The sequence below is a fragment of the Phalacrocorax carbo genome, chromosome 2 (assembly GCF_963921805.1).
Source record: "Phalacrocorax carbo chromosome 2, bPhaCar2.1, whole genome shotgun sequence".
In the NCBI taxonomy this organism is placed as follows: Eukaryota; Metazoa; Chordata; class Aves; order Suliformes; family Phalacrocoracidae; genus Phalacrocorax; species Phalacrocorax carbo.
In genome coordinates, this window is record NC_087514.1 from 133763263 (window position 1) to 133787709 (window position 24447).

Genomic DNA, 24447 nt, shown 5'->3' on the forward strand with positions numbered 1-24447 from the left:
CTTGTAATTGACAGGAAATTATCTTTTATACAGTGAAGATCAGCAAGATGCTACGATAACTCAGACTTTTCCTATTCACTTAATGTTTTTCTACAAAAGATTGATCCCTCTTAAAAGACATATTTCTTTATTCAACTATAGTTTGCAAAATAAAGAAATAAATTAAATTCTGTTATATGAAACGTACCCTGCATCCCTTTATACCACCTTCCACTTCTGCTGTTGGCTATGGCTCTCTTAAAGTAAATACATTGATTTAACCAGAGGGCAAATAGAGATATACTAGAAAATCTCAGATCCGTAGAGGGACTAGCAGATTCTGTCAGGGCCAGATGTCTCACATTTTATAAATGAAATGTTAGACAGTGAATACCTAAGCCTCCTTTAGGAATCCAGCCTTTTCTTATATATTGGCATTGGTGTCCTCATAGCTGTCTAGTCAATGGACTTAAAAGTAACCAAATAATCAAGAACCTTATCAAATGATGAATTTAGGAATTCTAACCCGGTTTACTTTCAGTAAGGAATGCAGTTTATATGCATGTAAGAGAAAACTATTTGTGTAAGTGGCTAAAGAAAAAGAATCAAAGAAGGACTACCTAAAAACCCTTTTCCACTTATTACTGGCATTATTCTGACCTTCAGCTGTGTTTGACAGAAACACTTGTTGCTGAAGAACATACCTGAATATGCGAGCAACACCATCATAGTCCTACAATATAAAGTTATAGCATCATTCTTCAAAATAATTATTCCAGCTGCTTCTTCACAAAATATTTGTACTTAATTTTAGTTTAAATAATGTGTTAGAGACTACTCAACCTGGACGCAGTTGGACTGAAACTTTTCCTGGTGTCACTTGGGTATTTGTTTCACGGTCACTGGGTATCGTGACACGAACTGTGGGATTTTCTACAAAATCTGATTGGCAGCCTCTTTTCATTAGGTTGAAAACCGTGTCACAGCGTCCCTTCTGTGTTGCGTCGGCCATGAAATCCTGTTTTATAAGATACAAAAAGCATAAAACAATCTGAGCTGAAAAAACCAAGTATAATATCTTCAAAGGAAAGAGAAAAACAAAATAATAGTCCTTGAAACAATAAAATAGCTACTATAATTACACAAATTGTAGAACGAGACCATGGAAGCCATATGCTTTTAATAAGGGCAATGACAAAATTTTTAAATTAGAAGTTAAACCTAATCGCCACGATGACTTTTCTCTACAAAGGACAAAACTTTTTTATGAGAAAGAGGATCTTGCACAATCAGAACAAGCTGACTTTGGAGAAAAAGGAAACTATGAACTGTCACTGTGGCAATAAAAAAGGTTCTATGCTATGCTATGAGTTAGCTATACCATGGAAGTGTCATTCACACAACATCAAAACAGGTTAATTTTTGGAGTAATCTACTGATAATGTTAATCAGGCTAACATTTAAAAGTAAAAGCAGAAGCCAGCTTTAGATTTATCTAACTTGAATTTGTCTATCACATATGTTTAACTTTTACCCCATACCCTACACCAAATCCAAAGACCAGCTAGACTATATCAATTCCCAGAATGAAGAAGCTTGGTCAAGACAGGACAGTTTAAGGTGCCACCAACATAAAAAAGCCCCTGTAACAACAGAAAAGTGATTAGTAGTAGGATGATCTCAGAAGCAGCATAGCCTTTGTTGCAGTGAAAGGGCAAAGTTGCCAAAACTGTGCCAGCATGATCCAATGCAAAATTTCTTCCTGACCAAAAATCTGATGATTAACATGATCCTGATCATGCAAGTTAAAAAAAGTTACAAAGTTCCTTTGTACTCTTTCAAAGCATTGGTCCATCCCAGCCACATCTGGAGGCAAAGGACAATCTCTGATATTTCAGAGGCAGATGAGGAAAATAAACAATCAAAAAGTGCATACAGAAAACTGTGTATTAGAGAATAGTCATCCAGACCCTGAAAAGACCACAGAAAGCCCCTGAAGAATGAGACTCAACAGTCATCTTGTTTTCTAAGTTCCAACTAATTTTTATAGCCCACCTGATATATTTTTTCCACAACCTTCTTTAAAGTAGACAACAGACTACTTTTTTAGATTACTGCTATTTATGTACCCTTTTTAACATATATACATTTCAAAAAGGTAGATTTTTAAATGTATAAAGAACTTAGCTACTCTCACTGTTATCACTAACAACTGATAGATAAGTGCCATTTTCTGAAGTTGGCTGTGTGTGGGTATAAAGTCAAAGCATCTCAAGTGTTCCTCAGGGCTGATTTTCTCATTAAAAATATTGTGTAGATGAAGCAAGATGCTAAGCTGAAAACTGCTCCTGTGACTTTGCTCTGGGAAATTTCTGTCTGTATTAATATGGGTTTTGCCATTCCACAACCATGGACAGTGCATAGGTGAACCAGCTATCAAAGCATGGTCTAAGAGTGTTTAACAAACCCCTGGCTTCCATGAACAGCTCTCAGGATGGACATGAGAAGTGAAGCAAGAGAAGCAGGACAGAACTGAAACCTTGTCAAGTCTGAGCACCTACTTAGGAAGAGACCTGCTGCAGCTTCATAGCACTGAAAAGCTAAGAAGTGCTGTTCCATGATAAATGCAGATGTAGCAGGATAATGTAGTGCCCTTTGTAAGACAGGACATCAGGCCACAATAATGGACCACTCCACATTGTAATCCATTGTGCCATCTACATACGCCCTAAGGCTCCTCTTGGAAAACAAACCCACCATGCCTCTATTGTATTACTTTTCCTTACACTTGTTTCAGACGAAGTTAATAATTCCAAAACACAGTATCTCGGATAAAGTTACACCAGTGCCTTACACTCCTTATCTCTTCAGGCACGCCCTAGGAATTTATCTACCTTCTCTGTTAATGAAAGCTACTACAGACAATTTGCATGTGACCTTCAAGAGCATATGAGTTTGTAATTGCCAGTGATATTCTTAAAAACCTTGCTTCTCTGAAGTGCTTAAAATGGTCCAGCCTTACTTGAAATTATGTAATCAACTGGTTTTTTTCTGTCAAACAAAACTAGAAATTCTCATATTCTTACAGTTCACAAAGCAATAACAATTTCAGAATAACTCCTGCTACCTAAGATCTATCTTCTGTGGTAAGTCTCAGAACTGATAGTTTCAAGTGTCAAAATAAGAAAAGTATAATTTTTTCCATTTGTGACAGGGTCATAATATATAGTGAAGTCAAAGGTAACTACACTGTTAGTAAAACCTTTTGCTAAATGCAATAGGCATATATGCTTAGACTTGCTCTGATATATAATGAGGATTTAATATAAATTACTGATAAGTAATTTTGCTTTTGAAGCCAAAAACTGTTGAACTCTCAAAGTTACTATAAGTTGGCCAAAGTTATCTACAAAGCAGATGGAACGCATTAAAAACTTCTCACTTTATTTAAAATTACTGCAATTTTCCAAATAAAAGATTGTATTTTCTCCTTTGGAAACAAAATATATTTCACGTGATTTCTCAGATTCTGTCTCCAGAGGTCATTTAAAGATGTTCTTGCTATTTCTCACTATAGTTTTCACAGTTTAAAATTCTATCTTTATAAAGATCAGAAGCAGCTAAAATATAAAGTCAAAAGCAAATAAAAAAATTTCCATACCTCTTGAGCACACCATCCACACTCTGGACCCAAAGCGAGACACTTTGTGCATGTAACTGCATTTGAAGTGGCACATCTGTTTTCCGCTGCAATGAAATACAAAACCAAACATTCATGATTTATGATAATATGTGGGAATTGTAAAATACCTAATTTTAACCCAAGACTTCAAAAATTACTTCACCAGATTAAGAGTGATGACAATGTATCCAACAGAAGTAAAACAGAACAAAGGCAGCCCAGTGAGGGAATACTTGCACCATTTTTTTAACCTACCATCTAGAACTATATGTACAGATTGAATAAACTCCATTCTCAAGGCCAAATTTTTAAGATCCTGATTTAGAATAATTTTGAAGTGAAAGTTTATCTTTGGCAAGTACTTTGCTGATTTACTGCCTAACAGAAAAAATTTACCAGTTAGCTTATCTCTTCATAGACATTTTCCTTTTAAGTCATTTACACTTGACTGAGGTATTCATTATTCACTCTCCATGGAACCCAAAATATTTTCTCACCTTCTATAAATATTCCCCCTCTGCATTTTCTGGAATGAATAGTTTCCCAGAAGAGGCAGAATTTTTTTTTTTCAGAAGCAAATACAAATTTATCCAACATTACGTGTGTCACAGATTGAAGACACATCACTCTGTACTAACAACGGCAAAACTTGTGCCTACTAACAGGTCTATCAGTAAAGCCCTTTATACCCTTTTCACAGCTTTGTTTTATAGGTCATTGCTTAAATTACTACACTTTGCTATGAAACAACGGAAGTCGGAATTGAGAAGAAAAATAGCCTTTTCAAGGGACTTGGTCAGCTCAGCTTGAATGTCAGCACTGGCATATCCTTTCAGCACGTTCAGCACAAGGCTTTTGCAGACCAGTGTGCCTCTACACAAGACAGAATTCACCTGCTATGAGGAAGACACATAATATGACTCTTCAGTGCACAGCACGATACTAGTGCTGTTTAACAACATTGCTTAGTGGCATATTCAGCGTGGCATATTATATGATTATAAAATCTACTGGAAACAAAATAAAATTAATTACTGCATACTGGAAAGGCTACATCTCTTAATTGGTCCATCATGATAATGTGAATATCATTATACCAAAACAGTTTGAAGAAAGGTCGGTTTTTCATATGAAGTTTTAGCTACATGTACTGTCTCTCAGATTATTTCTTTCCAACCTGCAGTAATAATGCATCTCTCTTTGTAGAGTAATGAGAGCAACTCCCCACAGTGAAAAGCTGTGTTAGGAAAACACACACTAAAGTATCTTTTTTATTTTTATTTAACTGATCTCAGCTATGGATTCAAAGATGAGATCCCATATCACATGAACAGCTAGTCCTCAATAGGTCACTCTGAATAACTGAAGATCCAAGGAACTAAACACAGCTTTCAAGTTATTAGTATCAACAACTTATATACCACTGTCAGTATTAACAAGATAGAAAAGCCTAGTACAGCACAATTGCAGCATTATACTGATAACATGTAGGTTAGTGGCAATTTCATTAATTTCAAAGGTCAAACCAAGATTTCTATTTCATTAAACTGCTGTTGACATTTTTTGCCATGCAGGCAATGTAGAAAAGAAATGTATATGAAAGAGAGAGAAACTCTTACAGATATGATAGAAACAGTAAGCTGAAAAGCAGCCCAGGAAGGTGTTGGAGCAAAGGGAAAACTGATTAATGGGGGGGGGGGAGAGATGTGGGCAGGGATAAATAAAGGAGGAGTCACTAAGGACAGAGAAAAGAACAAGACAAAATCCAAAAGGCTTTTGTTTATTTGTTATGAAAACAAACACAGCAAGTTTGACTCGGATGTGGAATGAGAGCAAGCTCATTCAGCACTGACACAATAAAACTTCTTTGCATTTATAAGAAGATGGCAACAGCACTTCATGTTCTGCAGTCTGAAAGAGCACACCTCGGGGCCATAGAATAAGTTCCCACAAACCACAAGAGAGGAGCAAGAAGGGTGAGGATTCCAGGTAGGTACCGATACGCACAGGGTTGTAGAGCTTGCGACAGATCCCTTTCTAGACAATACTGGTAAAGCACAAAGACACAGGATGAAAAGTTGTTGAAGGGGTAAAAATAAAAGGAATGTAATTGTTCTTGGCACAGAAACATCACTCCCATCTTCAAGTAGATACCAAAGACAGCAGAAATGAAAGACACTACAAGAAAAAGAGTAAAGCAATGGATTCAGTAAAAGTGTTGAAGGACAAGGAAAGATAAGAATTGCTGATGTGCAGCGTGACAGTGGGTAAAGACCACCATGGCACAAAACAGGGAGGAGATGACATGAGCTTTGAAGTTACCAATCAAGTAACATCCACCATAAGAGACAGAGCTGTTCTGATAAGAATAAATAGTTGACCAGAAGTAATGACAGACCTGTGTATCTAGCTATAGAGATAAGCAATAAGCCAAATTAATTCCTGGTCATCGTAATCAGTAAACCAACGTAAACCAAATAATGAGTTTGGCCTAATTAATTTTCTGCAGTAATTTCTGAGACTCCCTTATTAAAAGGTATAATCCTATCTGCATAACACACATTTCCCAAAATTAAATGCCGTGGACCATGTAACAAAACATTCATTCCTTATTGTAATGTGCACTTGCTAAAAACTAAATAGTATGTGTCTATGACTAGGATAACTGTGCCATATTTCCAGATGCATCGGAAAACTGACTGAAAAATAATTGTCCCAAATTCTTTTTCTGTATGGTTAGTTTAGCTGCTGAGACTAATGAAGCTTGATTTAGTTTATTAATACAACTTATGTGGTAAAATACGGGGCGGGAGAGAAGCGTGTCTTTCTAAATTGCTAAGGGCAGAAAAAAAGATCTTAAAATCCAGTTAGGGTTTTCAGTGTGATCATGGCAGATGAAATGCTTTAACAAATGAGATATACAGTATTGCTGGATGCAAACCTCCTTGTTGATAACTCTTAAGTCTCAAGAGCCCCATTTTCACAACATGAAGTCACGGATTGGCAGTTGACAACCTTGGTACCACTGGCTCAAAAAGCTGATTTTTTTGGACTAAAGAGAAACTTGAAGAAGGTTTATTAATGCCCGGGACACATTCTGGCTACATCACTACTGTAGTTCCCAAGCACATAGTCCCTTACAGCAGTAACATTTATGGACATGCTTTCATTCAGCAAATATTTATTATTTAGTTATAAGCCTACTCTAAAACCATAACTGATTTCGTATAAACTTCTCAGTTTCTTTTAAAAATCATATGCTAAAGCAAGAAAGATTTTTTTATGAGTTGGCTGAAAAAAGAACTGAGCTTTTTCCTGCCACTTCACCAAAAACAGAGTCCAGACAAGACTGAGTTACTGTTCAGCCAAAGCTAAGGGCAAGTTTCTGCTGGCTTAGTTATAACTGATGTATGCCAAAAGGTATTTTCAACAAGGGCCAAATTCCCTGTGCTGGGAACTGCACAGGCATATGCATATAATAAAAAGTGAGTGCAGCAGGTTAAACTGCACTTTTCCAGCCTCCTCCACAAAATACAACCATGCTCCAAGGACTGCAGCTATTTACAGTGATCGCAGGTGGGGCAAGCCTAAACTCTCAGCAAGAAGAGGGATCAAGGCACGACAAATATCATATATGTTATAATAATATCCTGCCTCCCTATTATAAAAATAACTTTACCATGATCAGGGTATTTATCTCAAAAATGGAATAACAATAACGCACACTGGCATTTGAGAGGGGATGTTAAACAGGTTTTCAAACAGACAGCCAAGTACAGCCAAGAATTCAGATTTATATCAACTTCGCTGTTGGTACACGTTTGTGCTGTTTCTGGAGGGTGCACCACTTGCTTTCTTAAAAAAGAAAGCCAAAATATAACTGGCAGTTTATACTCCCTGATCATGGTCCTCAGACTGCTGAACACTGGCTAAGGCAAGAAGATACGAAATTATCTAGCCTCTACAGTGCTTTTTTCCTTCAATTCTGTTTCCAATCTTGTTCTAGGGCAGCAATCAGCCAGGCTGTCCCTCTCCACAGATAATGTGGCCTTCAATAACTTGCATGTAGCATCACTTCTGAGGAAAGTTGCAGCTCCTATGCAGTACACTGCAGCTGTCTTCACCTTTCTGTCTTCCTTCAGGAGCAAACTGTGACTCCTGCAGAGGGGACAGGCAGTAACTGTCCCAGTTAACACACAGCTTCTCAATTCACTTTGGCTGAATGTGCAGATACAATGAAAAGCATTGTAAAAATGTTACAGAGGGGGATTTTTTTCCATGATTATTGTGTCTGACACTAACTTTCTCAGATTACAAGGAAAAAATGACTGCCTGTGCTTTAACTGCCAATCCTAAAATCTAATCCTGGAATTAGGGTTTTTTTCCCCCCTTTTTCCAAACAAGCAATAATTCTCTCTACCCTTTGTGCAAAATGCCATGCTTTAAAAACATGCTTTGTCACCACCAGTTTTTCTAAGAAGGTTACAAGGTATGCCTCAGAATGAGCTTGAAAAGGTCCTCACCCTTGCCCAGAAAAGGAGATTTCAACTTGAAAACTGTACATCTATTATGCTTTATAATAAATTCCTAAGATTACTTGAGCAAAAATACCAGACAACTTCCCTTCCCTCTCCCTTTTTTTCTATTACATACTGGATTTGTTAATGGGTCTCATTTCTCTGTTAATGGTTGTCCACTTTAGTTTCACTATTCAGACAGGAGCTAAACTGCACAATGATTTGAAAATATTCTTTACCAGCAAGAGAAGCAACTGTAACTAAAACTTGGCATGTAAGAGACACGTGTTTGCTAAGAAAAAGATGTGTAGAAGAAAGGTACAAAACATGACTGGTACTGTTAAATCCTGAGTCCTGGAAAAAATACTTCTGTAAACCTGACAAATGAGTAAAAGGAAAAATACTTATGTAAACATGGCAAGTGAGTAAAAACAACTTTCCATCAAAACAAGCAAGCAAGCAAACAAACAAAAAACCCCAAACCAAAAAACCACCCTAGACCTTCTTTTACTTCTAGGCATTAAAAAAAATAATAAAGTGTCACAGTGTTCCTAAAAAATAAAAATGGAATATACTGGAAGAGGTAAACTATGATGTGGTTATAGAGAAGATAATAGATATAAATGAGACATAAAAAAGAAGTATACATGCACATCTGGGTGAATGCAGTGGAAAGCATCGCTAGCAAACAAGTTCTGATGATTGATACAGGTTCCCATTCCTAACTGCCAATATTGCCCTGATACTCTTGGAGTTCCCCAATTAATCTGCATTACCATACGAACACAGTGTCCTACGAACATGAGGGGCATTACTGAGAGCAACACGAATGAAATAAAAAGCCATCAAAATGCAAAGTAAAGCAGCAGTCTTCCTCATTGTATGGGAGTGCATGCCTTTGCAAACTATACAGCAAAATAACCAAGATCTTTCTTTTTTGCACATTGTGTAAGCTCTGATTGACACCATGAGAGAGAGAGAACTGACACTGGATATCAGCTGAACATGGCAAATGCAATGAGGGAGAAGGAAACGGGGGAGAGCTCTGTCAACACAGCATTAGGAAAGCTCTGGCAGAAAAGGACAGTCATAGCTGATGCTGGAGGACAGCACGTGTATCAGAAGTCTGCTGTGTAGTGGCATGTGGAGATGGAGTTCCCTCCACATGTATGAACAGTGTATGGACGCTTCCATAACTAGGAAATTATACAGACACTAGGCTTCAGGGAGATACTCCGGATACCTCTCTGAGCCTTCATGTGTCTTTCTTAGCCTCATCTCTCTGAGAAGTTCCATCATTTATATGAATGTTGCACGTCATTCAAGAGGAAAACTTACAGAACAGAAGCCTCAGGGAAATGCATATAAACTCAAGTTTTTAATATATAGATATCATTTTAGATGAATTCTGTATTTTGTCAGAAAGATGCATATAGCAGCATTTCAGAAAAGGTACTACGCAAAATAGCTACTGGTATAGCAGTTAGGACTCACAAATGCAGCACTCAAACCACAGCCTCAAACATGACCTTGACTGTGGGAGACAGAGCTATTGACTACTCCAGACTGACTTTGTTCCCAAGCTGCAACACAGAATAAAAACAAGCAATGTAACCTTGAAATTTTTCACAACACAATTTTTGTTTCTTGGCTAACTTTACTTGTAGCCTCTCCTTTCTTTGAAACTTCCTGCTTTTATGGGAGATGGTTAAATTTTGTTGATGCAATCCATGCCTGCGAACACTGAGTCAAAGACTATTTGCTTTCTGAAACCAATCTTTTCTGTCTCTTGGAAAAAAAACCATACAGGACAATTTACTCTGCTTATATCATTAGAAGAGACTCATTTCCCACAGCCATTAGCTTTTATGGCACAGGTTTGATGGTCCTGTTTGCACAGCTTTTCACCATTAAAAATGCAAAGCATATGGAACCAGAAGGCTGAAATATTTTTTCATTAACTCCCTTAATTTAAAGGGAACTTCAGGATGTGCGGACCTGTGTTAATTCCCTTGTCTCCTAGGAGAGAACATGGGCATAGGAATCATTGTACTCTAGTCATTCCAGCTGCCAGAATCTCCCTTGGAGTTGGCCACCTTGGATACAGTCATGCTGCTCAAGCAACGCCTGGAATAGCTACTGCCATATTTCATTGCTAATTTAATTTCTCGTAAGCACTGCTAGCAAGCAGTACATCAACAACCTAGAATGGTCAGTATATTCCCGTTTATGCTATTAAGTCTTTCTCTAAACATGAGTTCATAATGAATATAAAGGTAGACACAAATGGCTATTTTTTGCCTGCTGAAGAAGTTCAACCTTGAATAAAAGACAAGACCAAGCTGCACTTCCCACCATCTCCTATAGCTCCACCACCTTGAGCCAGGCCCTTAAACCCCAATCACCCCCCCAGTCTACCTTTCTATCGCATATCTAGTCTTCTCCAAATTCTTGCTTTCTGCCCCATAAGAGCACTGCCTCTTCCTGCCACTGTGCTTTCATTCACAAACCCAGAAGCTGGGCAACAGCTCAGAACTATTTCTTCCCAAGGAGTGTCACCCTAGAGCAACCGAAACACAGGTTTGTAGTCCATAGCAATACAAACAGCTCAATTCACTTTTACCTGCATATGTTGTGAACCGGAACAAACCTACTCTGTATTTCAGACTGTAATTTTCAAAGCTGGAAACCTAATGGAACCAGTCCTTCAGTTCTGAACACAAAATTATGAGTGAATTGTGCTTCTATAGAAGTTTTTCCTGAAACAAACCAAAAGCCCCAAACCAAAAAATGTGCGTGTGTATATTAGGAAGACATGTCAGGGTTAAAACAAAACATTGAACACATAACACATAGTTTACACTCACAATGAGAAAACCTAAAGAATATTAAATAAAAGCCAAGACTGGTATCAGAGAGGATGATCACCACTGCTTAAGGACTTGTAGCATGTAGCGCACAAGTTATGGTTACTGGCCCATGAGACAAAAGTAATGTGGTAAAAGCTTTCTGGGATTTTCTTCTGAATTATTTTTGTTACTTTTATGCTCTTTGAATGCAGAGACAGCTAGACGTCATATTTTGATCAACGGTGCGATAACAGTACAAAAGACTCTTAAGATCCCATTTGATGTTTAACACCTGAATTAAAAGTCCTTCAAAGGTGAGTTAAACTACAGCGCATTTCTGAACATGTAGATCAAAAATGGATGAACACAAAGATCTTTTAAAAGAACACTGAGAAATTAGTTTCTCAAATAGGAGATCCATGCATTGCTCACAAACAAAAAACCCCACATCCAACCATACCTGTCTAGAAAAGAAAACTGGCCAACCTCCATTTTAGGTTTATATAAGCCTGCTAGGTTTTTATAATTTGGGGGCGAAGATTACACAAAACATGACTGCAGGCTATAACATATGTAGACCCACATACTAACTGACTACTGGTGCACACATACTGTTTGAATACCAGCTTCTGCTTGTGCTTCTGCAAGTAAGCATTCGCATATGTGTATGGTCTGCAGGTGCAGTTTAAATGCTCTGCAAGGGACAGCCTTCAAACACACGAACTGAAGATTTTTAAACAGGTAGTGGATTATTTAACATTCTGAAGTAATGCCACAATGTTTTTCACAGTAAAACGCAATCCAACACTTTTGCTTAGATTGGAAGAGCATGCTTACTGGTGTCATCAGTTTTATTTAGGTAATTTTGCAACATTTGTGCTAGAACGTAAGTTGTCTCAAGTATTCTTATTTCCTGGGAATCCTGTTTGCACAAGAAGATGGGATCTCGTTTCAGCTTTCCAGCAAGAAGCTCCCATCCAAGAGAAGCAAGTTGTCCTCAGCATAATACTAACCCCTGTCACCCTCCAGAGATGACACAGAAATAAATCATACTCTTACGTACAGTACAACAAGTGGAATTCACTTAGTCTAATTCCCCTGAACATGGAGAAGGAACAGAATTTATTTTGGAAAGCACAGTTATTGGTTTAATCAGACTTGGACTACTTTTGTGATGCCACCATACATCATGCAGCTGTATTCATAACACAGCTACAACAACAGCAAAAGACTAAAAATACATAAGTTTTCAAGATTTCAACCCAGTGAAATACTGCTGCTAACAACTTAATTCCCAAGTCAGTGGGCAGAGAAAGGGCCTGAAGAAAAATAACTGAGCATCCAGGAACATCATTCCATCTGCCTGAAGCTACAGAATTTTCCTCCTCCAATAACTGTAGTTAAAATCTCTGTCTTAATATGTTTTGATAATTATAAATACTTCAGAGTCATTACCGTCACCATGCGTAATAGCAGTAAGAAGTCACCGCAGGCATATGACAATGAAGTCATGGGAAGCATAGAAACATATGAAGAAAAAAGTCAATTATGAGCTTTGCAAACTTTTCAATTTAGGCAAATACAGCCTCAATTAGAAGCCGCTTTTTTGGCAGCTTTTTAATGCTATAAATTCCAATCATCCTGAAACACTTATATTTTGCTCAAGGGGTTGTTCTTGTTCTGCCACCAGAACAAGGGGGAATCCTGAATGGCTGGCAAGAACCTTACTTTTCTTCTTGAAGAAAGGTTCCATTACAGTGGACAGTGAACTAATTCATTAGAGCTCTACTTCCTTCCCAAAAGCTAAACTAAATAGCCCAAGTTCATTTATGTAAAATGCCAGAAGAAAAAAAAATTATCTTTTAATAAAGTTCAAGTGTTTAGAAAAGAATAACAGACCATATCCTACTTTGGCCATCATAAATTATGTCTGTTTAAGCAGATCAGAAAGAAGTATTACATCTTTCCACTGGTTAGACAGAAGTCAGCAATTAGTAATGGACATATACAGGAGTTTTGAAGACAGATTTTGCTGGAAAGGAGGACGTAAATAGAGAAACACTGAGGCATTAAGAATTTAATAAAAAAACCCACAAAATTCTTAGCCAGAATTTTGTCTTCAGTACATTCAACTGAAGAAGCCAGAATTATACCAAGACGCCTGCCCTACCAGTTACAGTAAAAGCACAGGATAGTTCACATATATGATTCTTGACAATATAACATATGATTTTAGTGTCATTAACGTATTTTAAGAACACTGAGCAAACTTTAAACCTCAGGACATAAAGCCATTCTGTTTGTCCTTCTTATCCTCCCAATCACTGCCTAAGATATACCTATCCCGATACTAAAAAAGTATCATTTTGCTATAGGCAGGTTTTAAAATGAACATTGGTGATAAATAAAATGATTCATGTATGTAGTATAGATTCTATTTGTTCAATAAGGCTAATATTTCTTACATCAGGCCTATTCTAAAGAAGTGAGATCCCTAGCTTCTAAGGACTTACTCCTTATATGATGATGACAAATCTGACTTCCTGACTTCCTGAACAAGTGTTGATAAATATCAGCAGTCCATGTCAACTTACACAATTTGCAAATATAATATCCTATGTTTCTCTTCTCATACCTCCTACTATAGATTAGCAACTAATCCAAATTGTCCCAAATTTGTATTAACATGGACACGTCATCATGAGCTCTTCTAGGGACTTAAAAAAAATTACCAGAATTTATGCACTTTGTGAAGCAAAAAGGAGATTACAATCTGATGTTTTAATGTCCTTTTATTGAACATCAAGCAGATGAGGGCTTATTTCATGAAGATTTTCTTAAGCTTCCATAAAGCTCACATTCTGACATCTTTCTGATGCTCTGGGGATGTAAATTAAACTTAGATTGCACTGTAATGGAAAATCAAATTTATTCCGTCAGACCCCTTGACTAATAGGGTGTAATTCCTGCTTACTCAGTTGTTGCAGTTCCAGCCTTGAAAGTTCAAGGACCAGCAAAGAAGCTACTGCCGCTTCAAACCACTGTACGGAGTATTCCTGCCGTATGTGATCTTCAGGCTGCCTTCACAACTTCCTTCAGTGACAGCATTTCCTAAGTGACATAGAGGTCACCTTCCCAGAGCACCAAGAGTATGGTTATTGCTCTTCTAGTTGGTAGACTGCTCATCTCCTCTCTTTTCCCAGTTTCACCCCATCTCAAACATCCGCAGCATGGAAACGTCGTAAATACTCTACATGCAACCACCAGTATCATTCAACTTGCAAAAACCATAAAAAACCTACCAGAAAAAAACCCTGAAGAAACATGAAGTTGCAACAGATTATGAGAAGTGTACAATCTGCAAAGCAAATTTATGCATACCATTGGCATAATATGCTCCTTGGGCAATGTGCACCCAAGCAAACCTCCCCCTCACTATTCCTCAGAACTGCAATTCACAGCCCTCTCACACACCCAGGTTGGCTTTCCCAAAGGTGGTTCAGTACCCCGAGGGAGCAGATCACCCACGTGGACTCCGGAAATTAAAAATGGGTCTTCTCTTCTTCTTGGATTATTTTAAGCCTTCGGAAGGTCAGAACTGTCTCAGTGCTGAGTATCCCATACAGGACAGCTTCTTCCACTGAGCCCCTAAAGGAAATGGCCCAGCACAGAAGAGAAATCAATGGACAAACACTGGTTAAAGCTATCATGATGTACCATTTATTTCAGACTCTTTTTGTGCGCATGCAGTGACATTTCCTGACCACCTCTCTTCAAAAGCAGTTCTTCCATGGGTGGCTTGAATGACTTTTCCTATTCCTTTGAGAAGTAACACAGTAATGAGTTCTGGAGCTTTCTAACTAGAGGGAACACACATGAGAATCAGACGTGACAAGACTGGCAAAACACCAAAGACCCAGATGAAGGAACATTAATGGATCTGTTTGGCATCAGAAGTCATGCGATTGGGATAAATCAACTATCAGTTGTCCCTGCCATGGTCACAGATCCTCTGCTTTCCCTAAACCCCTAACTGGTCTTTCCAAATGACACTCTAAAGAAGACTGAAAGTACCAATTTCTAAAGGGTCAAGAGATTTGTCAGCCATGACTACGTAATAGAATTGTTCTGCAACTGTTCTCTAACTCTTAGTTTAGGGATACAGATTTACACGCTATCCCATCCCTAAGTGCACATCACAAGTAAACCCTGTTTCCTTGATCGTCATACAGAAATTACTACCTAGGTACTTCTGAAAGCACCAAATACCTCAGTTTGCAAATTTTAATATACATCAGAACTGTTTCTGAGGCACTGCTGAGATTTGAACCAATGCTGTTAACCTTGACCAACCAGCCACTCCTCAGTATTTACACCCTACATATCCCAAGTGCTTATACAGCAGACAAACTAATTTCAACAGTTTCGTTTCTGAGCAAGGCAAGACTGTCTCCACCGAAGTGAGCACTTAGACAACTGGTTACCACAATGCATACACATGCTCTTGCTGTGGAATCCAGCTTTTATTCAGTTCACTGGTTTAGATCTTTAGGAGTTTGTCAGGTTTTAGTGTTCAAATATAAATCTGGGATCTGTAGAAATCACTATGGAACTAGCTCCATTCTTATGTCAGGTATTTGTTTTAGTTGGCTTAGTGAACCGCAGAGTTCCTTTGGTGAAACTTACTGAACAAGGGATCCTTTGTAGAAGGCGGCAACACTAACCTTTTTATCTGAGCTTACAGAACCTTTAATTTGGGACTTGCAACTTTACAGCATTGTGAGATTTGCTTTTGCGCTCCTTGTAACTCCAAACCCAGGGCCAAATTCTACCTTTACTTATCCCCAAGCAGTAACTCACATCTCAAACTGCAGTTTGCAGAACAAACATCTCAGATAGATAGCATCAAACCATTCATTTTTCAATTAGAAGAGCCACACATGCTCCAACGAGAATGAATAAACTTGAGTTCCATCTAGGTTTCATATTAATTGCGGTCTCTTTTAGAACTGGAGATTCAGCGCAACAGATATGCAGGTTCTGCCAACTCTGCACATAAATAATCTGAACTTGCTGATGGCACGGGAACAGCACGATGCTCTTCTCCATGCCCAGCCCTGTCAACGCAGAAGCAACAAGGAGTGGCTGCTTCAACAAAGCTGTGCTGCCAAATAGCTGTACATGGAGCTGCTGCCCAGAGCCTCTCTTGGAGCAGCCTGCAGAAGTTCAAAGAATCCAGGTGGTGCCGCACCGGCTGATAGAGCTATCACAACCAAAAGTAAAAAGCACGCACCAACACCGATGCCACCAAAAACAATGAAAAATTTAATGTGTTCATTCACAGAAAAACAGAACACTTCTTGCTTCAGCTGTGGCTCTAGCCTGTAAAGTGATTATGTATGAAGGAAAGAATTCAGCATGACTTTCAGCTTTCATGAATTAGCAGAGGTTTCAAATGAAGAGGAAAAAAACAAGCTATATCTGAGCTACGTCTGCCCAATCTGGGAGCTGTTGTCACAATAAGCATGTAACCCATGACGTACCACCCATGTATAGTTTCACTACCAAGCACAACAAAGAGCCAGCATCCTTTGGCGCAAAAGCCCCATGCGCAATCTTCCCCTATGGCATATTGTTCCGATGCATTATTTGCACTGGTGTGTACCCAGGAGCTACGCTTGGGAGCAAGCACAGCACTGCACTCAGGCACAGAACTACGGTCTCCACAAAGTTTCAATTAGCCTTTCAACTCAATTACACTTCATAAAAAAGAAACTGGGATACTAGATACGAGATGTCATGTTTTGTAAGAAATTTAATAATATTACATTTTAATTTTTCCTATTGACATTTAGTTCGGTTTTGAATTCAAAATATGAAGCCAAAAAAGCAAAATAAATTATCCTGTGAAAGTTAACAAATTATTCCATTGTTTTTAACAGCACTGGGCAAATCCCACTGAATTAGGCATGAATTTGTCACATATGCAATAAAGAACTTAAGAGAAATACACTGTTCCCATTGTAAATCTTATTTTTAGAGGTTACATGTTAACGTTTTAAATTAACTCCAGGCTGAAACTTGGAATATGCAATTATTCCACAAGGGGAAAAAAAAAAAAAAGAGGAAAAGTGATTGACAACTTGGTCTGCTTTTCTGACCACTACTAGTTAAATAAGATCCTTCATTAAATACTTGACCCACCTGATAGCTCTGTCTGATCAACCGCTGAATGATCTAAGGTACATTGGCACAAACTCCTCTCGCCCTGCATGCATCAAAGCTGATGCCCGGGGGTTTGGGAAGTTCTTCCACAATTTGAGGGGTTACCCACATTTGCCAGGCAGAGCCTTTGCCACCACCAGCACCACAGCTCCCGGGCAGCTGTCAGCATACACATTACCCCAAGGTAAAGAGACGACGATCACCTCCCCGTAACCCTACCCATTTCAAACCCTGCCACTAAATGCCATATCAACCGTGTAAAAACGAGTGTTTTCATTCCCCAAAACCGTCCGTCCGCAGCCTGTGACACCCCCGGAGGGGTCTGGGTGCCCCTTCTCGCAGGTTTGCAGAGGGTGCCGGGGCAAGGCGGGCACCCGCAGCACCCTGCTGCGCGACACTCCCCCGCGGGCTCCCCACGCTACCGGGGAGCTGCCACGGCTCCGCGAAGGCTGGACGACCCCGGGACGGACAATTAAATCACGGGCTCGCACTAGCGCTCCTCCGGCGGTGCGAAGTTTGGGCGGGGGCCAGCCGCTCCCGCCCGGCGCGCCCCGCAGGTACCCTCCGCCTGGCCGGCCGGTGTGCCCCGCTCTGCCCCGGGGGAAGCCGCCGAGCCCCGGGCGCGCCCCGCGCCCACGCACGGCCCCCGCGCGAAAGCCAAACCCAACCACGACCCCGACCAGCCAAAGGGGGACACGGGGGGCTCGGCAACTTACGGCGCTGGCAGAGTCCCGGCACGGCCGCCAGCAGCCGGGCCGCCCCCAGGAGGGCTCCGGGGCCGCGCTGGCACTTGGGCACGGAGACGATCCCCGCGGTGAGGCACGCCAGCAGCGGCACCCACATCATGCGCCGCGGGCGGCACCGCTCCCGCTCCCGCTCCCTCGCCCTCTCCTCGGGGCCGCGTCTCGGCGCCGCGGCGCGCTCAGTCCCGGCCCCCGCGGGGGCGGCGGCGGCGGCGGCGGCGGGGCCGGGGGAGGGGCGGCGGCGGCGGGCCCGGCACAGGTAGGGCGCTCGGAGGCGGCGGGGCGGGCGGGGGCCGCCGCATCTCAGGGGCAGCGCCCGCCGCTCCCCCGCGCCCCGCGAGGGGCGGCCCCCCGGCGGCGCCGGCAGCAGCGGCGGCGGGGCCCCGGCCGAGCGCGGAGAGCGGCTCCCTCCATCCGCCTCCAGCCCGGCGCGCAAGGGGCGCCCGGCCGCCCGCCCTGCCCGGCCGCGGGGAGGCACTTGGCACCGCGCGGGGAGCGGCAGCGGCCCCGCACCTCCCTCAGGGAAACAACCGCCCGGCGGCTGTCCCCGCCCCGCGGCTGCCGCCCCCCGCCTGCCGACCCCCGCCGGGGCGCCGCGCCGCCAGGTGGGCGCTGCCCGCCGCCGCCGGGGCCGGGGTTGGAGCGGGGGGGGAGGCACGGGAGCGCGAGCCCAGGCCGCCCGCGGAGCCGTCGGGCCCCGCCGCGGTCGGTGCGCCTCGGGCCGGCGGGTCCCCCCCGGTTGCTAGGAGACGGCAGCGGGGCCGGTTCGGCGGGCGGGGGCGGGCGGGGGCGGGGCCTGGCGGTGAGGTCACTGCGCCCGCCCCGTCCGCGCCTCTTTGTTCGGCGCCCATTGTTCGCACCGCGGCTCCCCCTTCCCCCGCCCGCCCCGCCCCGCTCCGGGGGGCCAAGGCCGCGGGTGAGCGCTGCGCCGCCCGCCCCCGCCGCTCGTCGCCCGCCGCCGCGGCCCGGGTGGCGGATGGCGGCCCTGTCGGCAGCCCCCCGGCCCTTGGGGCCCTCTCTCCCTGTGAAGCCGGCCGGTGCAAACGGGCGCTCGTGCGACCCTCGCTCCCGCCTCCTCATCCTCACCCCCCTGACCCCGACCTCAAAAACTTCCCCCGTCCGTCCCCCGTCTGCCCCCGGCGCCGGCCGGCAAACCGCCCTCCCACCGCGCACCCCCCTGCCGCCCCCGATTACCTCACGTTACCTAAAAATACCTCCCCTCCTTTTATCGCTCCTATCGCCCTCCCCGAGTAATTTCTGCTCGGAGTTTCCACCCCTTCGGGCGAAGTGGGAGTAACGCAAAGGTTAACCGTGCCCTGGGCCGGGCGGAAAGTACCGCGCCGTGCGGGCCAGGAAAGCCCCGCCGGGCCTAGGTGCGCTCGCCGGCCCGCACCGCCCGGCCCCGCTGCGCTCCCCGGCTCTCCCGGCCTCAGGTTTATTCTTCCCCCCCCTCGAGGGCTCCGATCCCGGAGGAGGCGGTGGGTGCCCTTTTCCCGGCAGGTGAAACGCACCTGGTCACCTCGCCCTGTCACACCGGGTGACGGGCCCCACCGCGGGGGTCGGTGCGCCGGCCTCGGGCCTCGCGGCCCCTGGGCTGAGCTCAGGCAGCGATAGCCATCGCTGTGTCATCGCTTCGGTTCTGTTCCGGCTGAGCAGATGTCAGCGCATGCAGGGTGCCAAACCAGCACCTCAACGCAGCACCCGACTCTGCCTGTGCAGGGTACAACGTTAATAAATCATGCAAATGCAGCCGGAGTAAATACCGTGCTGTTTCACAGTCTTTACGGATGAAAGGCTGTTGAAGAATTTTCAGACCGTGTGCTAAGCCTCACGGCGCTGATGGGGAGGGTTTATCATCTGCACGTCAAAGGTCAGAAACTGAACACATGCTGGGTTGGTTCAAGGACTCAGAGGAAGACACAGCAATGGAGCAGTCCTACGCTCCCATCCGTGTGAGTTTTTAAACACTGTGTCATCTCGGATAACTTGGAAATCTTGGAAAAATCCCCCATTTCTGACATTCGAGTGTCATTCCTCAAGCAGCCACAGCCCAAATGGGGATATGGTATGTGAGAAAGCCATATGCTGACGTGAAAGGGTAGCATCTATGTGCCTTCAAACGTTGCATTCTTGACCTAAAAGCTCTATGATTTCAGAGGTCACAATCTGAAACTGTGTTAAGTGGCGAGCTACATGTCCCGTGAGCTCAGTTGGGTGCTATTCTTTGAAATGAGATGTGCTTGTGACAGGTGAACTAAACTCAGTTCACTCCTATTTGACACTAGAATGTCTAACTCCTGCGTCATGATGTTGCAAACTCACAGTGATTCAAATGTACCTGAAAAAAGGGTCCAGGATGAGACATGAATTCAAGAAAATATCTTTAAAGAAAATCGCTGCAGAAGCAGAAGTTCCTGAAACGGACATCTCTCTACTTCGGGATTTTTGCCTGCACAGTCTAAGTAGTGTTGATGGGAGGAAGAACACAGCCAATACTCAGTATGGATATTTTCTGTATGAATGCATTTATCAGATCAGAATTTAAATTCTCATAAGCATCATAAAGAAAACGTCTTTGTTCTCAACAGCATGATTTATCTCGAGAATTTCTAAGCACAGGCGGTTCACCAAACAAATAGGAAATGGAGTATCCCTTGCATGTACTACTCCTTATGAGAACCATGTCCAAAGTTGTGGCATTCTGGGCAGAAAGGCAATATCTACAGTCTAATGTGGAAGAAAAAAAAAGGATAATTTTGAATATGATATTTGAGAATAAGGTAACCAAAATGAGCACACTCTATTCATTAATTTAAACACTGAGGTAAAGGATGCCACTATTGGGTGAGAACTATGCACCCTGAACAAGCAAAGTCACCAGTATCAGAAGTAACAAAGAAGCCAAGAGCTGAAGGTGCCAAGAGTTGAGGCCTCTATCTGTTAAGGCCGCTGTAACTGTTCAAAGTATTCTGCTGGTTTCTGAAAAATGCAGCTTCTCCCTATTTCTTTAGCTTCATTCCTCCCATGGTGGAAACTAAAGACTTAACAATATTTAACTTGCAGTGATAGCATCTTCGAATATATTGTTGCTTAGATGGTGTTTGTAATGCAATAATATAAGCCGCATCTCAAAGAACATTTGCAGGAGATCTGAAGGATGATTCTAGTTCTACAAATGGAGAAACTGAATTATCTAAGGTCACATAGAGACTTTTAACAAGGACCTGAAGACCCCTGGAACTGAATATAAGTGTCAATCCGTTGTCCCATGCACAGGGCCATGAACACTTGAAGTAATAGTGGTTGTGGGATCTACGCCCTTAGAGATATTTGAAACTCAGCTAAACAAGTCCCCAGGCAGCCTGATCTAACTGGACCTGTTTTGAGCAGAGGGCTGGTTAGGCCTCTGGGGGCTTTTTCCCACCTAACTTATTCTGTCCATTTTTATGGTGGAAAGCGTGTAATTCTCTGTTCTTACATTACATGTATACCCGATTTCTTGAAGTGTTCTAACTGTGCTTTCTTTCCAGCATTTAAACTTGCTTTATTGAAAACAAAATGTAATTGTCTATCACAGTTCTGGGGAATAGCCTCTCTTTTCAGGAAACAGTTTTGAAAATGTTGCATCTGCATGAATGTTCACTAGAGTGGGTTGAAAAACCCAAAGCATTTCTTACAAAAACCACGTTCCTTTTTTGGTTGAATATTTCCAACCATCTATGATGTGCCATTTCATGGGGGAGAGTCCAAACCAAGACTGCAAAGGGAAGAGTGATGGTGTTTTACAACTTCTAATATCGAAAAATACATTATGTGTTCATTAGCCTGTCACGTGATTTCTTACATTATCATGGCGTCTTAGGCATGATTAAAATCCCCATAGAAAGCATTTTGGTATACTTAAATTAACTGCAGTTTCCTCCAACTTCCCTATTTTAATAATTTAAAATTTTGCTAGAATACAGTAATTGTTTTGAAGTTGGTGGCTTCATTTGCTCCCACTGACATGCAAATTGTATTTCTTTGCTATCTAACTAAAAGGATCACATGCTTGTCTGTCAGATACAACTGCATTTGCTACAGCTTGGATTCTTTTTTTTATACAACATTTGAATCTGCATCTGTTTCATATAAAGAAGTCAGTGTATTTTACAAATCTTTCATAACCCATGAATTTAAAATGACAGAACAATTCAAATTCAATAGATGTTCCCAAGAAACAGATTGCCAAGGGATCATAAGCCTCCCCCCAGCAGTGTGGACTATGAACAATCCACCTATGCTGTTTTTTATATCCAGTGAAATTCTGTATGAAATTCCAACTGCCCTGTGCAATACACAAAATTTGTAACAAAATGTAGTTTAGTCGTTTGACAAAACTGTGATGCATTTCCACACATGATATTAAAACTATGCACATTGTTTTTTATTTCTAGGTGCAGTTCTCACTGCGAAAACTGATAATGTCGACTTTAAAACCAGAATATTTACTCCCCAAAATAGTATTTTTCATGATTTTGTCATTAATGCTTACCTTAGTTACCAGCCCACACTACTGAACTTCCTGATGCACATGGCAGAAAGAGAAAATTGTGCATTTTAAGGACAAGCGCTATTCCAAAATGACTGATACTCTCTTTAGAGTTTTTCCTGAAGGTTTCACGTGGGCATTTCATGTGGGCTTGCAAATCTTGCCTGGGTTTGCAACTTCAGTGGCTTCAGTAGGCCTGCATGAAACAATCTGGCAACACCTGAAGCACTGTATTTTTGCATTTGCCTTCTCGATGCTAACCGTTTGGTCAATGTTAAGCAGAGACAAGTGGAATAACACCTTCTATCTTCCATATGTTCAGCCTGGTGACTCGTGTATACTGTGTCTAACTGTTGTTTTTATTCATCATTTATTTGTATGCGTTTAACTGTAAGACGTTTTTCTTTTCTGGTCTAAGTGCCAGCAATATTCCCTCCCTTCTGCTTTTCTGTAGAGAATTACTTGCAAAACCCCAGCAGTACACTTCTCTTCCTTTCTTATATAACCAAACAAATTCTAAAATTTATGTATTAAAAATAGCATATGTAGTCCTCTAGAAATCCCAGATCTTGATCTTGTGTGCTTCAGTGCTTGCCGAAAGCCCTCTGAGGAAGTGTGTGTTATAAGACAATAAACCTGAGATATTTCGTATTATTGCAAGAAAAAAAATTGCAGTGCAGGTGGATTCTCAACCAAAATGGTCAGCGTGCAGTTGAGACAGACAGCAGCGGCTTCTCAGGTGAGAAAGTGTCAGTCTGTTTAGAGTTTACTAGGTCAAAACCAATGCTTTAAGCTCTATCCAGACACTTATTTCCTAGGACGCCTGTAGTACGGACAGCTGATCTGTAAATTAGCATTGAGGGGGGCCTCAGTGAAGGTACCCTTGTCCTCTGTTTAAGAAAGAAGAGGATGATTTTTCTAGAGACAAGCAAGCATAAGAAGTTATCTATATAATCCAAATAAGATGCTCAAAAGCATAAAAACATGTATTGTAACAAGTGGCCAAAGCTCAGGGTTTTTTATTGAAATGCTCTAATAATCTCTTTCTGGAAGTATTTACTGAAAAAACCCCAGCAGTACATTCAGTTGAACAGATGTACTCTGAAAGAAGAACATTTTAATTGTTGTCACATGCAGAGTTTTAAAGAACACTATTACACTAAGATTTTTCGGTACTTCCACCGTGCTTTTTTATGTGGTGGAACTGGTATTTCAGATAGAAGTGTTTTCTTCCTTTTGACAAATAAACTTGTGGTGTGCTTCGAGAGACATTCTGACTTCAGATGGAAGAGCTCCCCTGTGGCCTGTCTTTAAAGTATAAAATTTACCTGGGGTTCTTCTAAAAGCTGTTATTAATATTTTCCAGATATTACATCACGGATTTACAGGCACTGTGGCTTGATTTCTGGAATAAATAGGATAGAAGAGCAGTAAGCCAGATAAGTTATTTCATTAACCTTATTTCAGTGGGACTTTTGCCTGAAGGACTGAAGACCAGACCCTGCGTTACTAATCTTTGTGCCATTTTCCTGTTTTCCTTCAATGACTAATAGAGAACGAAGAGCATATAGTTTTACTTAGTTTTATATTCACAAAGGACTGCAGCCCACCCCAAAACAGTCATTACAATTTTGTATGCTAACTGTATGGTTTTCCAGCTCCGTGGAGGTTGGGCGAAGGCCGGGTTTTTCTCTTGGTAGGTGTAGCTGTAGGTCCACAGATGCTAAGGCTGCTGAGCTCCTCTGGAAACATGCATTTCAAAGGACAGTTTGTGACATAAACAAACAGCATTTTCATTTCTACAGAGGAGCAACACCCACTGTGAAGTTCAGCACAGCCATGCACTTTTCTCAGATTTTTTTGTATTGTTGCAAGCTGAAACTATCCACACTACACTGGCGCTCCATGTGGTTTTTTTTCT

The 24447-nt window shown here is 42.0% G+C and overlaps 1 protein-coding gene across 2 annotated transcripts in view; it reads right to left on the reverse strand.

The window, feature by feature from the left end:
• The window catches only part of ITGB8 (integrin subunit beta 8), a 49955-nt gene extending 31619 nt beyond the window's left edge, over window positions 1-18336 (reverse strand). Inside the window, exons 1-3 of one of the 2 annotated variants that reach the window (XM_064444471.1) lie at window positions 17969-18336; window positions 3641-3726; window positions 823-997 (exon numbers count right to left, since the gene is read on the reverse strand). In XM_064444471.1, coding sequence (XP_064300541.1) covers window positions 823-997; window positions 3641-3726; window positions 17969-18098 — 391 coding nt within the window. In that variant the 5' untranslated portion in view covers window positions 18099-18336. The remainder of the gene's footprint in view (window positions 1-822; window positions 998-3640; window positions 3727-17968) is intronic. The other variant, XM_064444472.1, reaches the window with a different exon arrangement.
• Between the last annotated feature and the right edge of the window lie 6111 nt (window positions 18337-24447).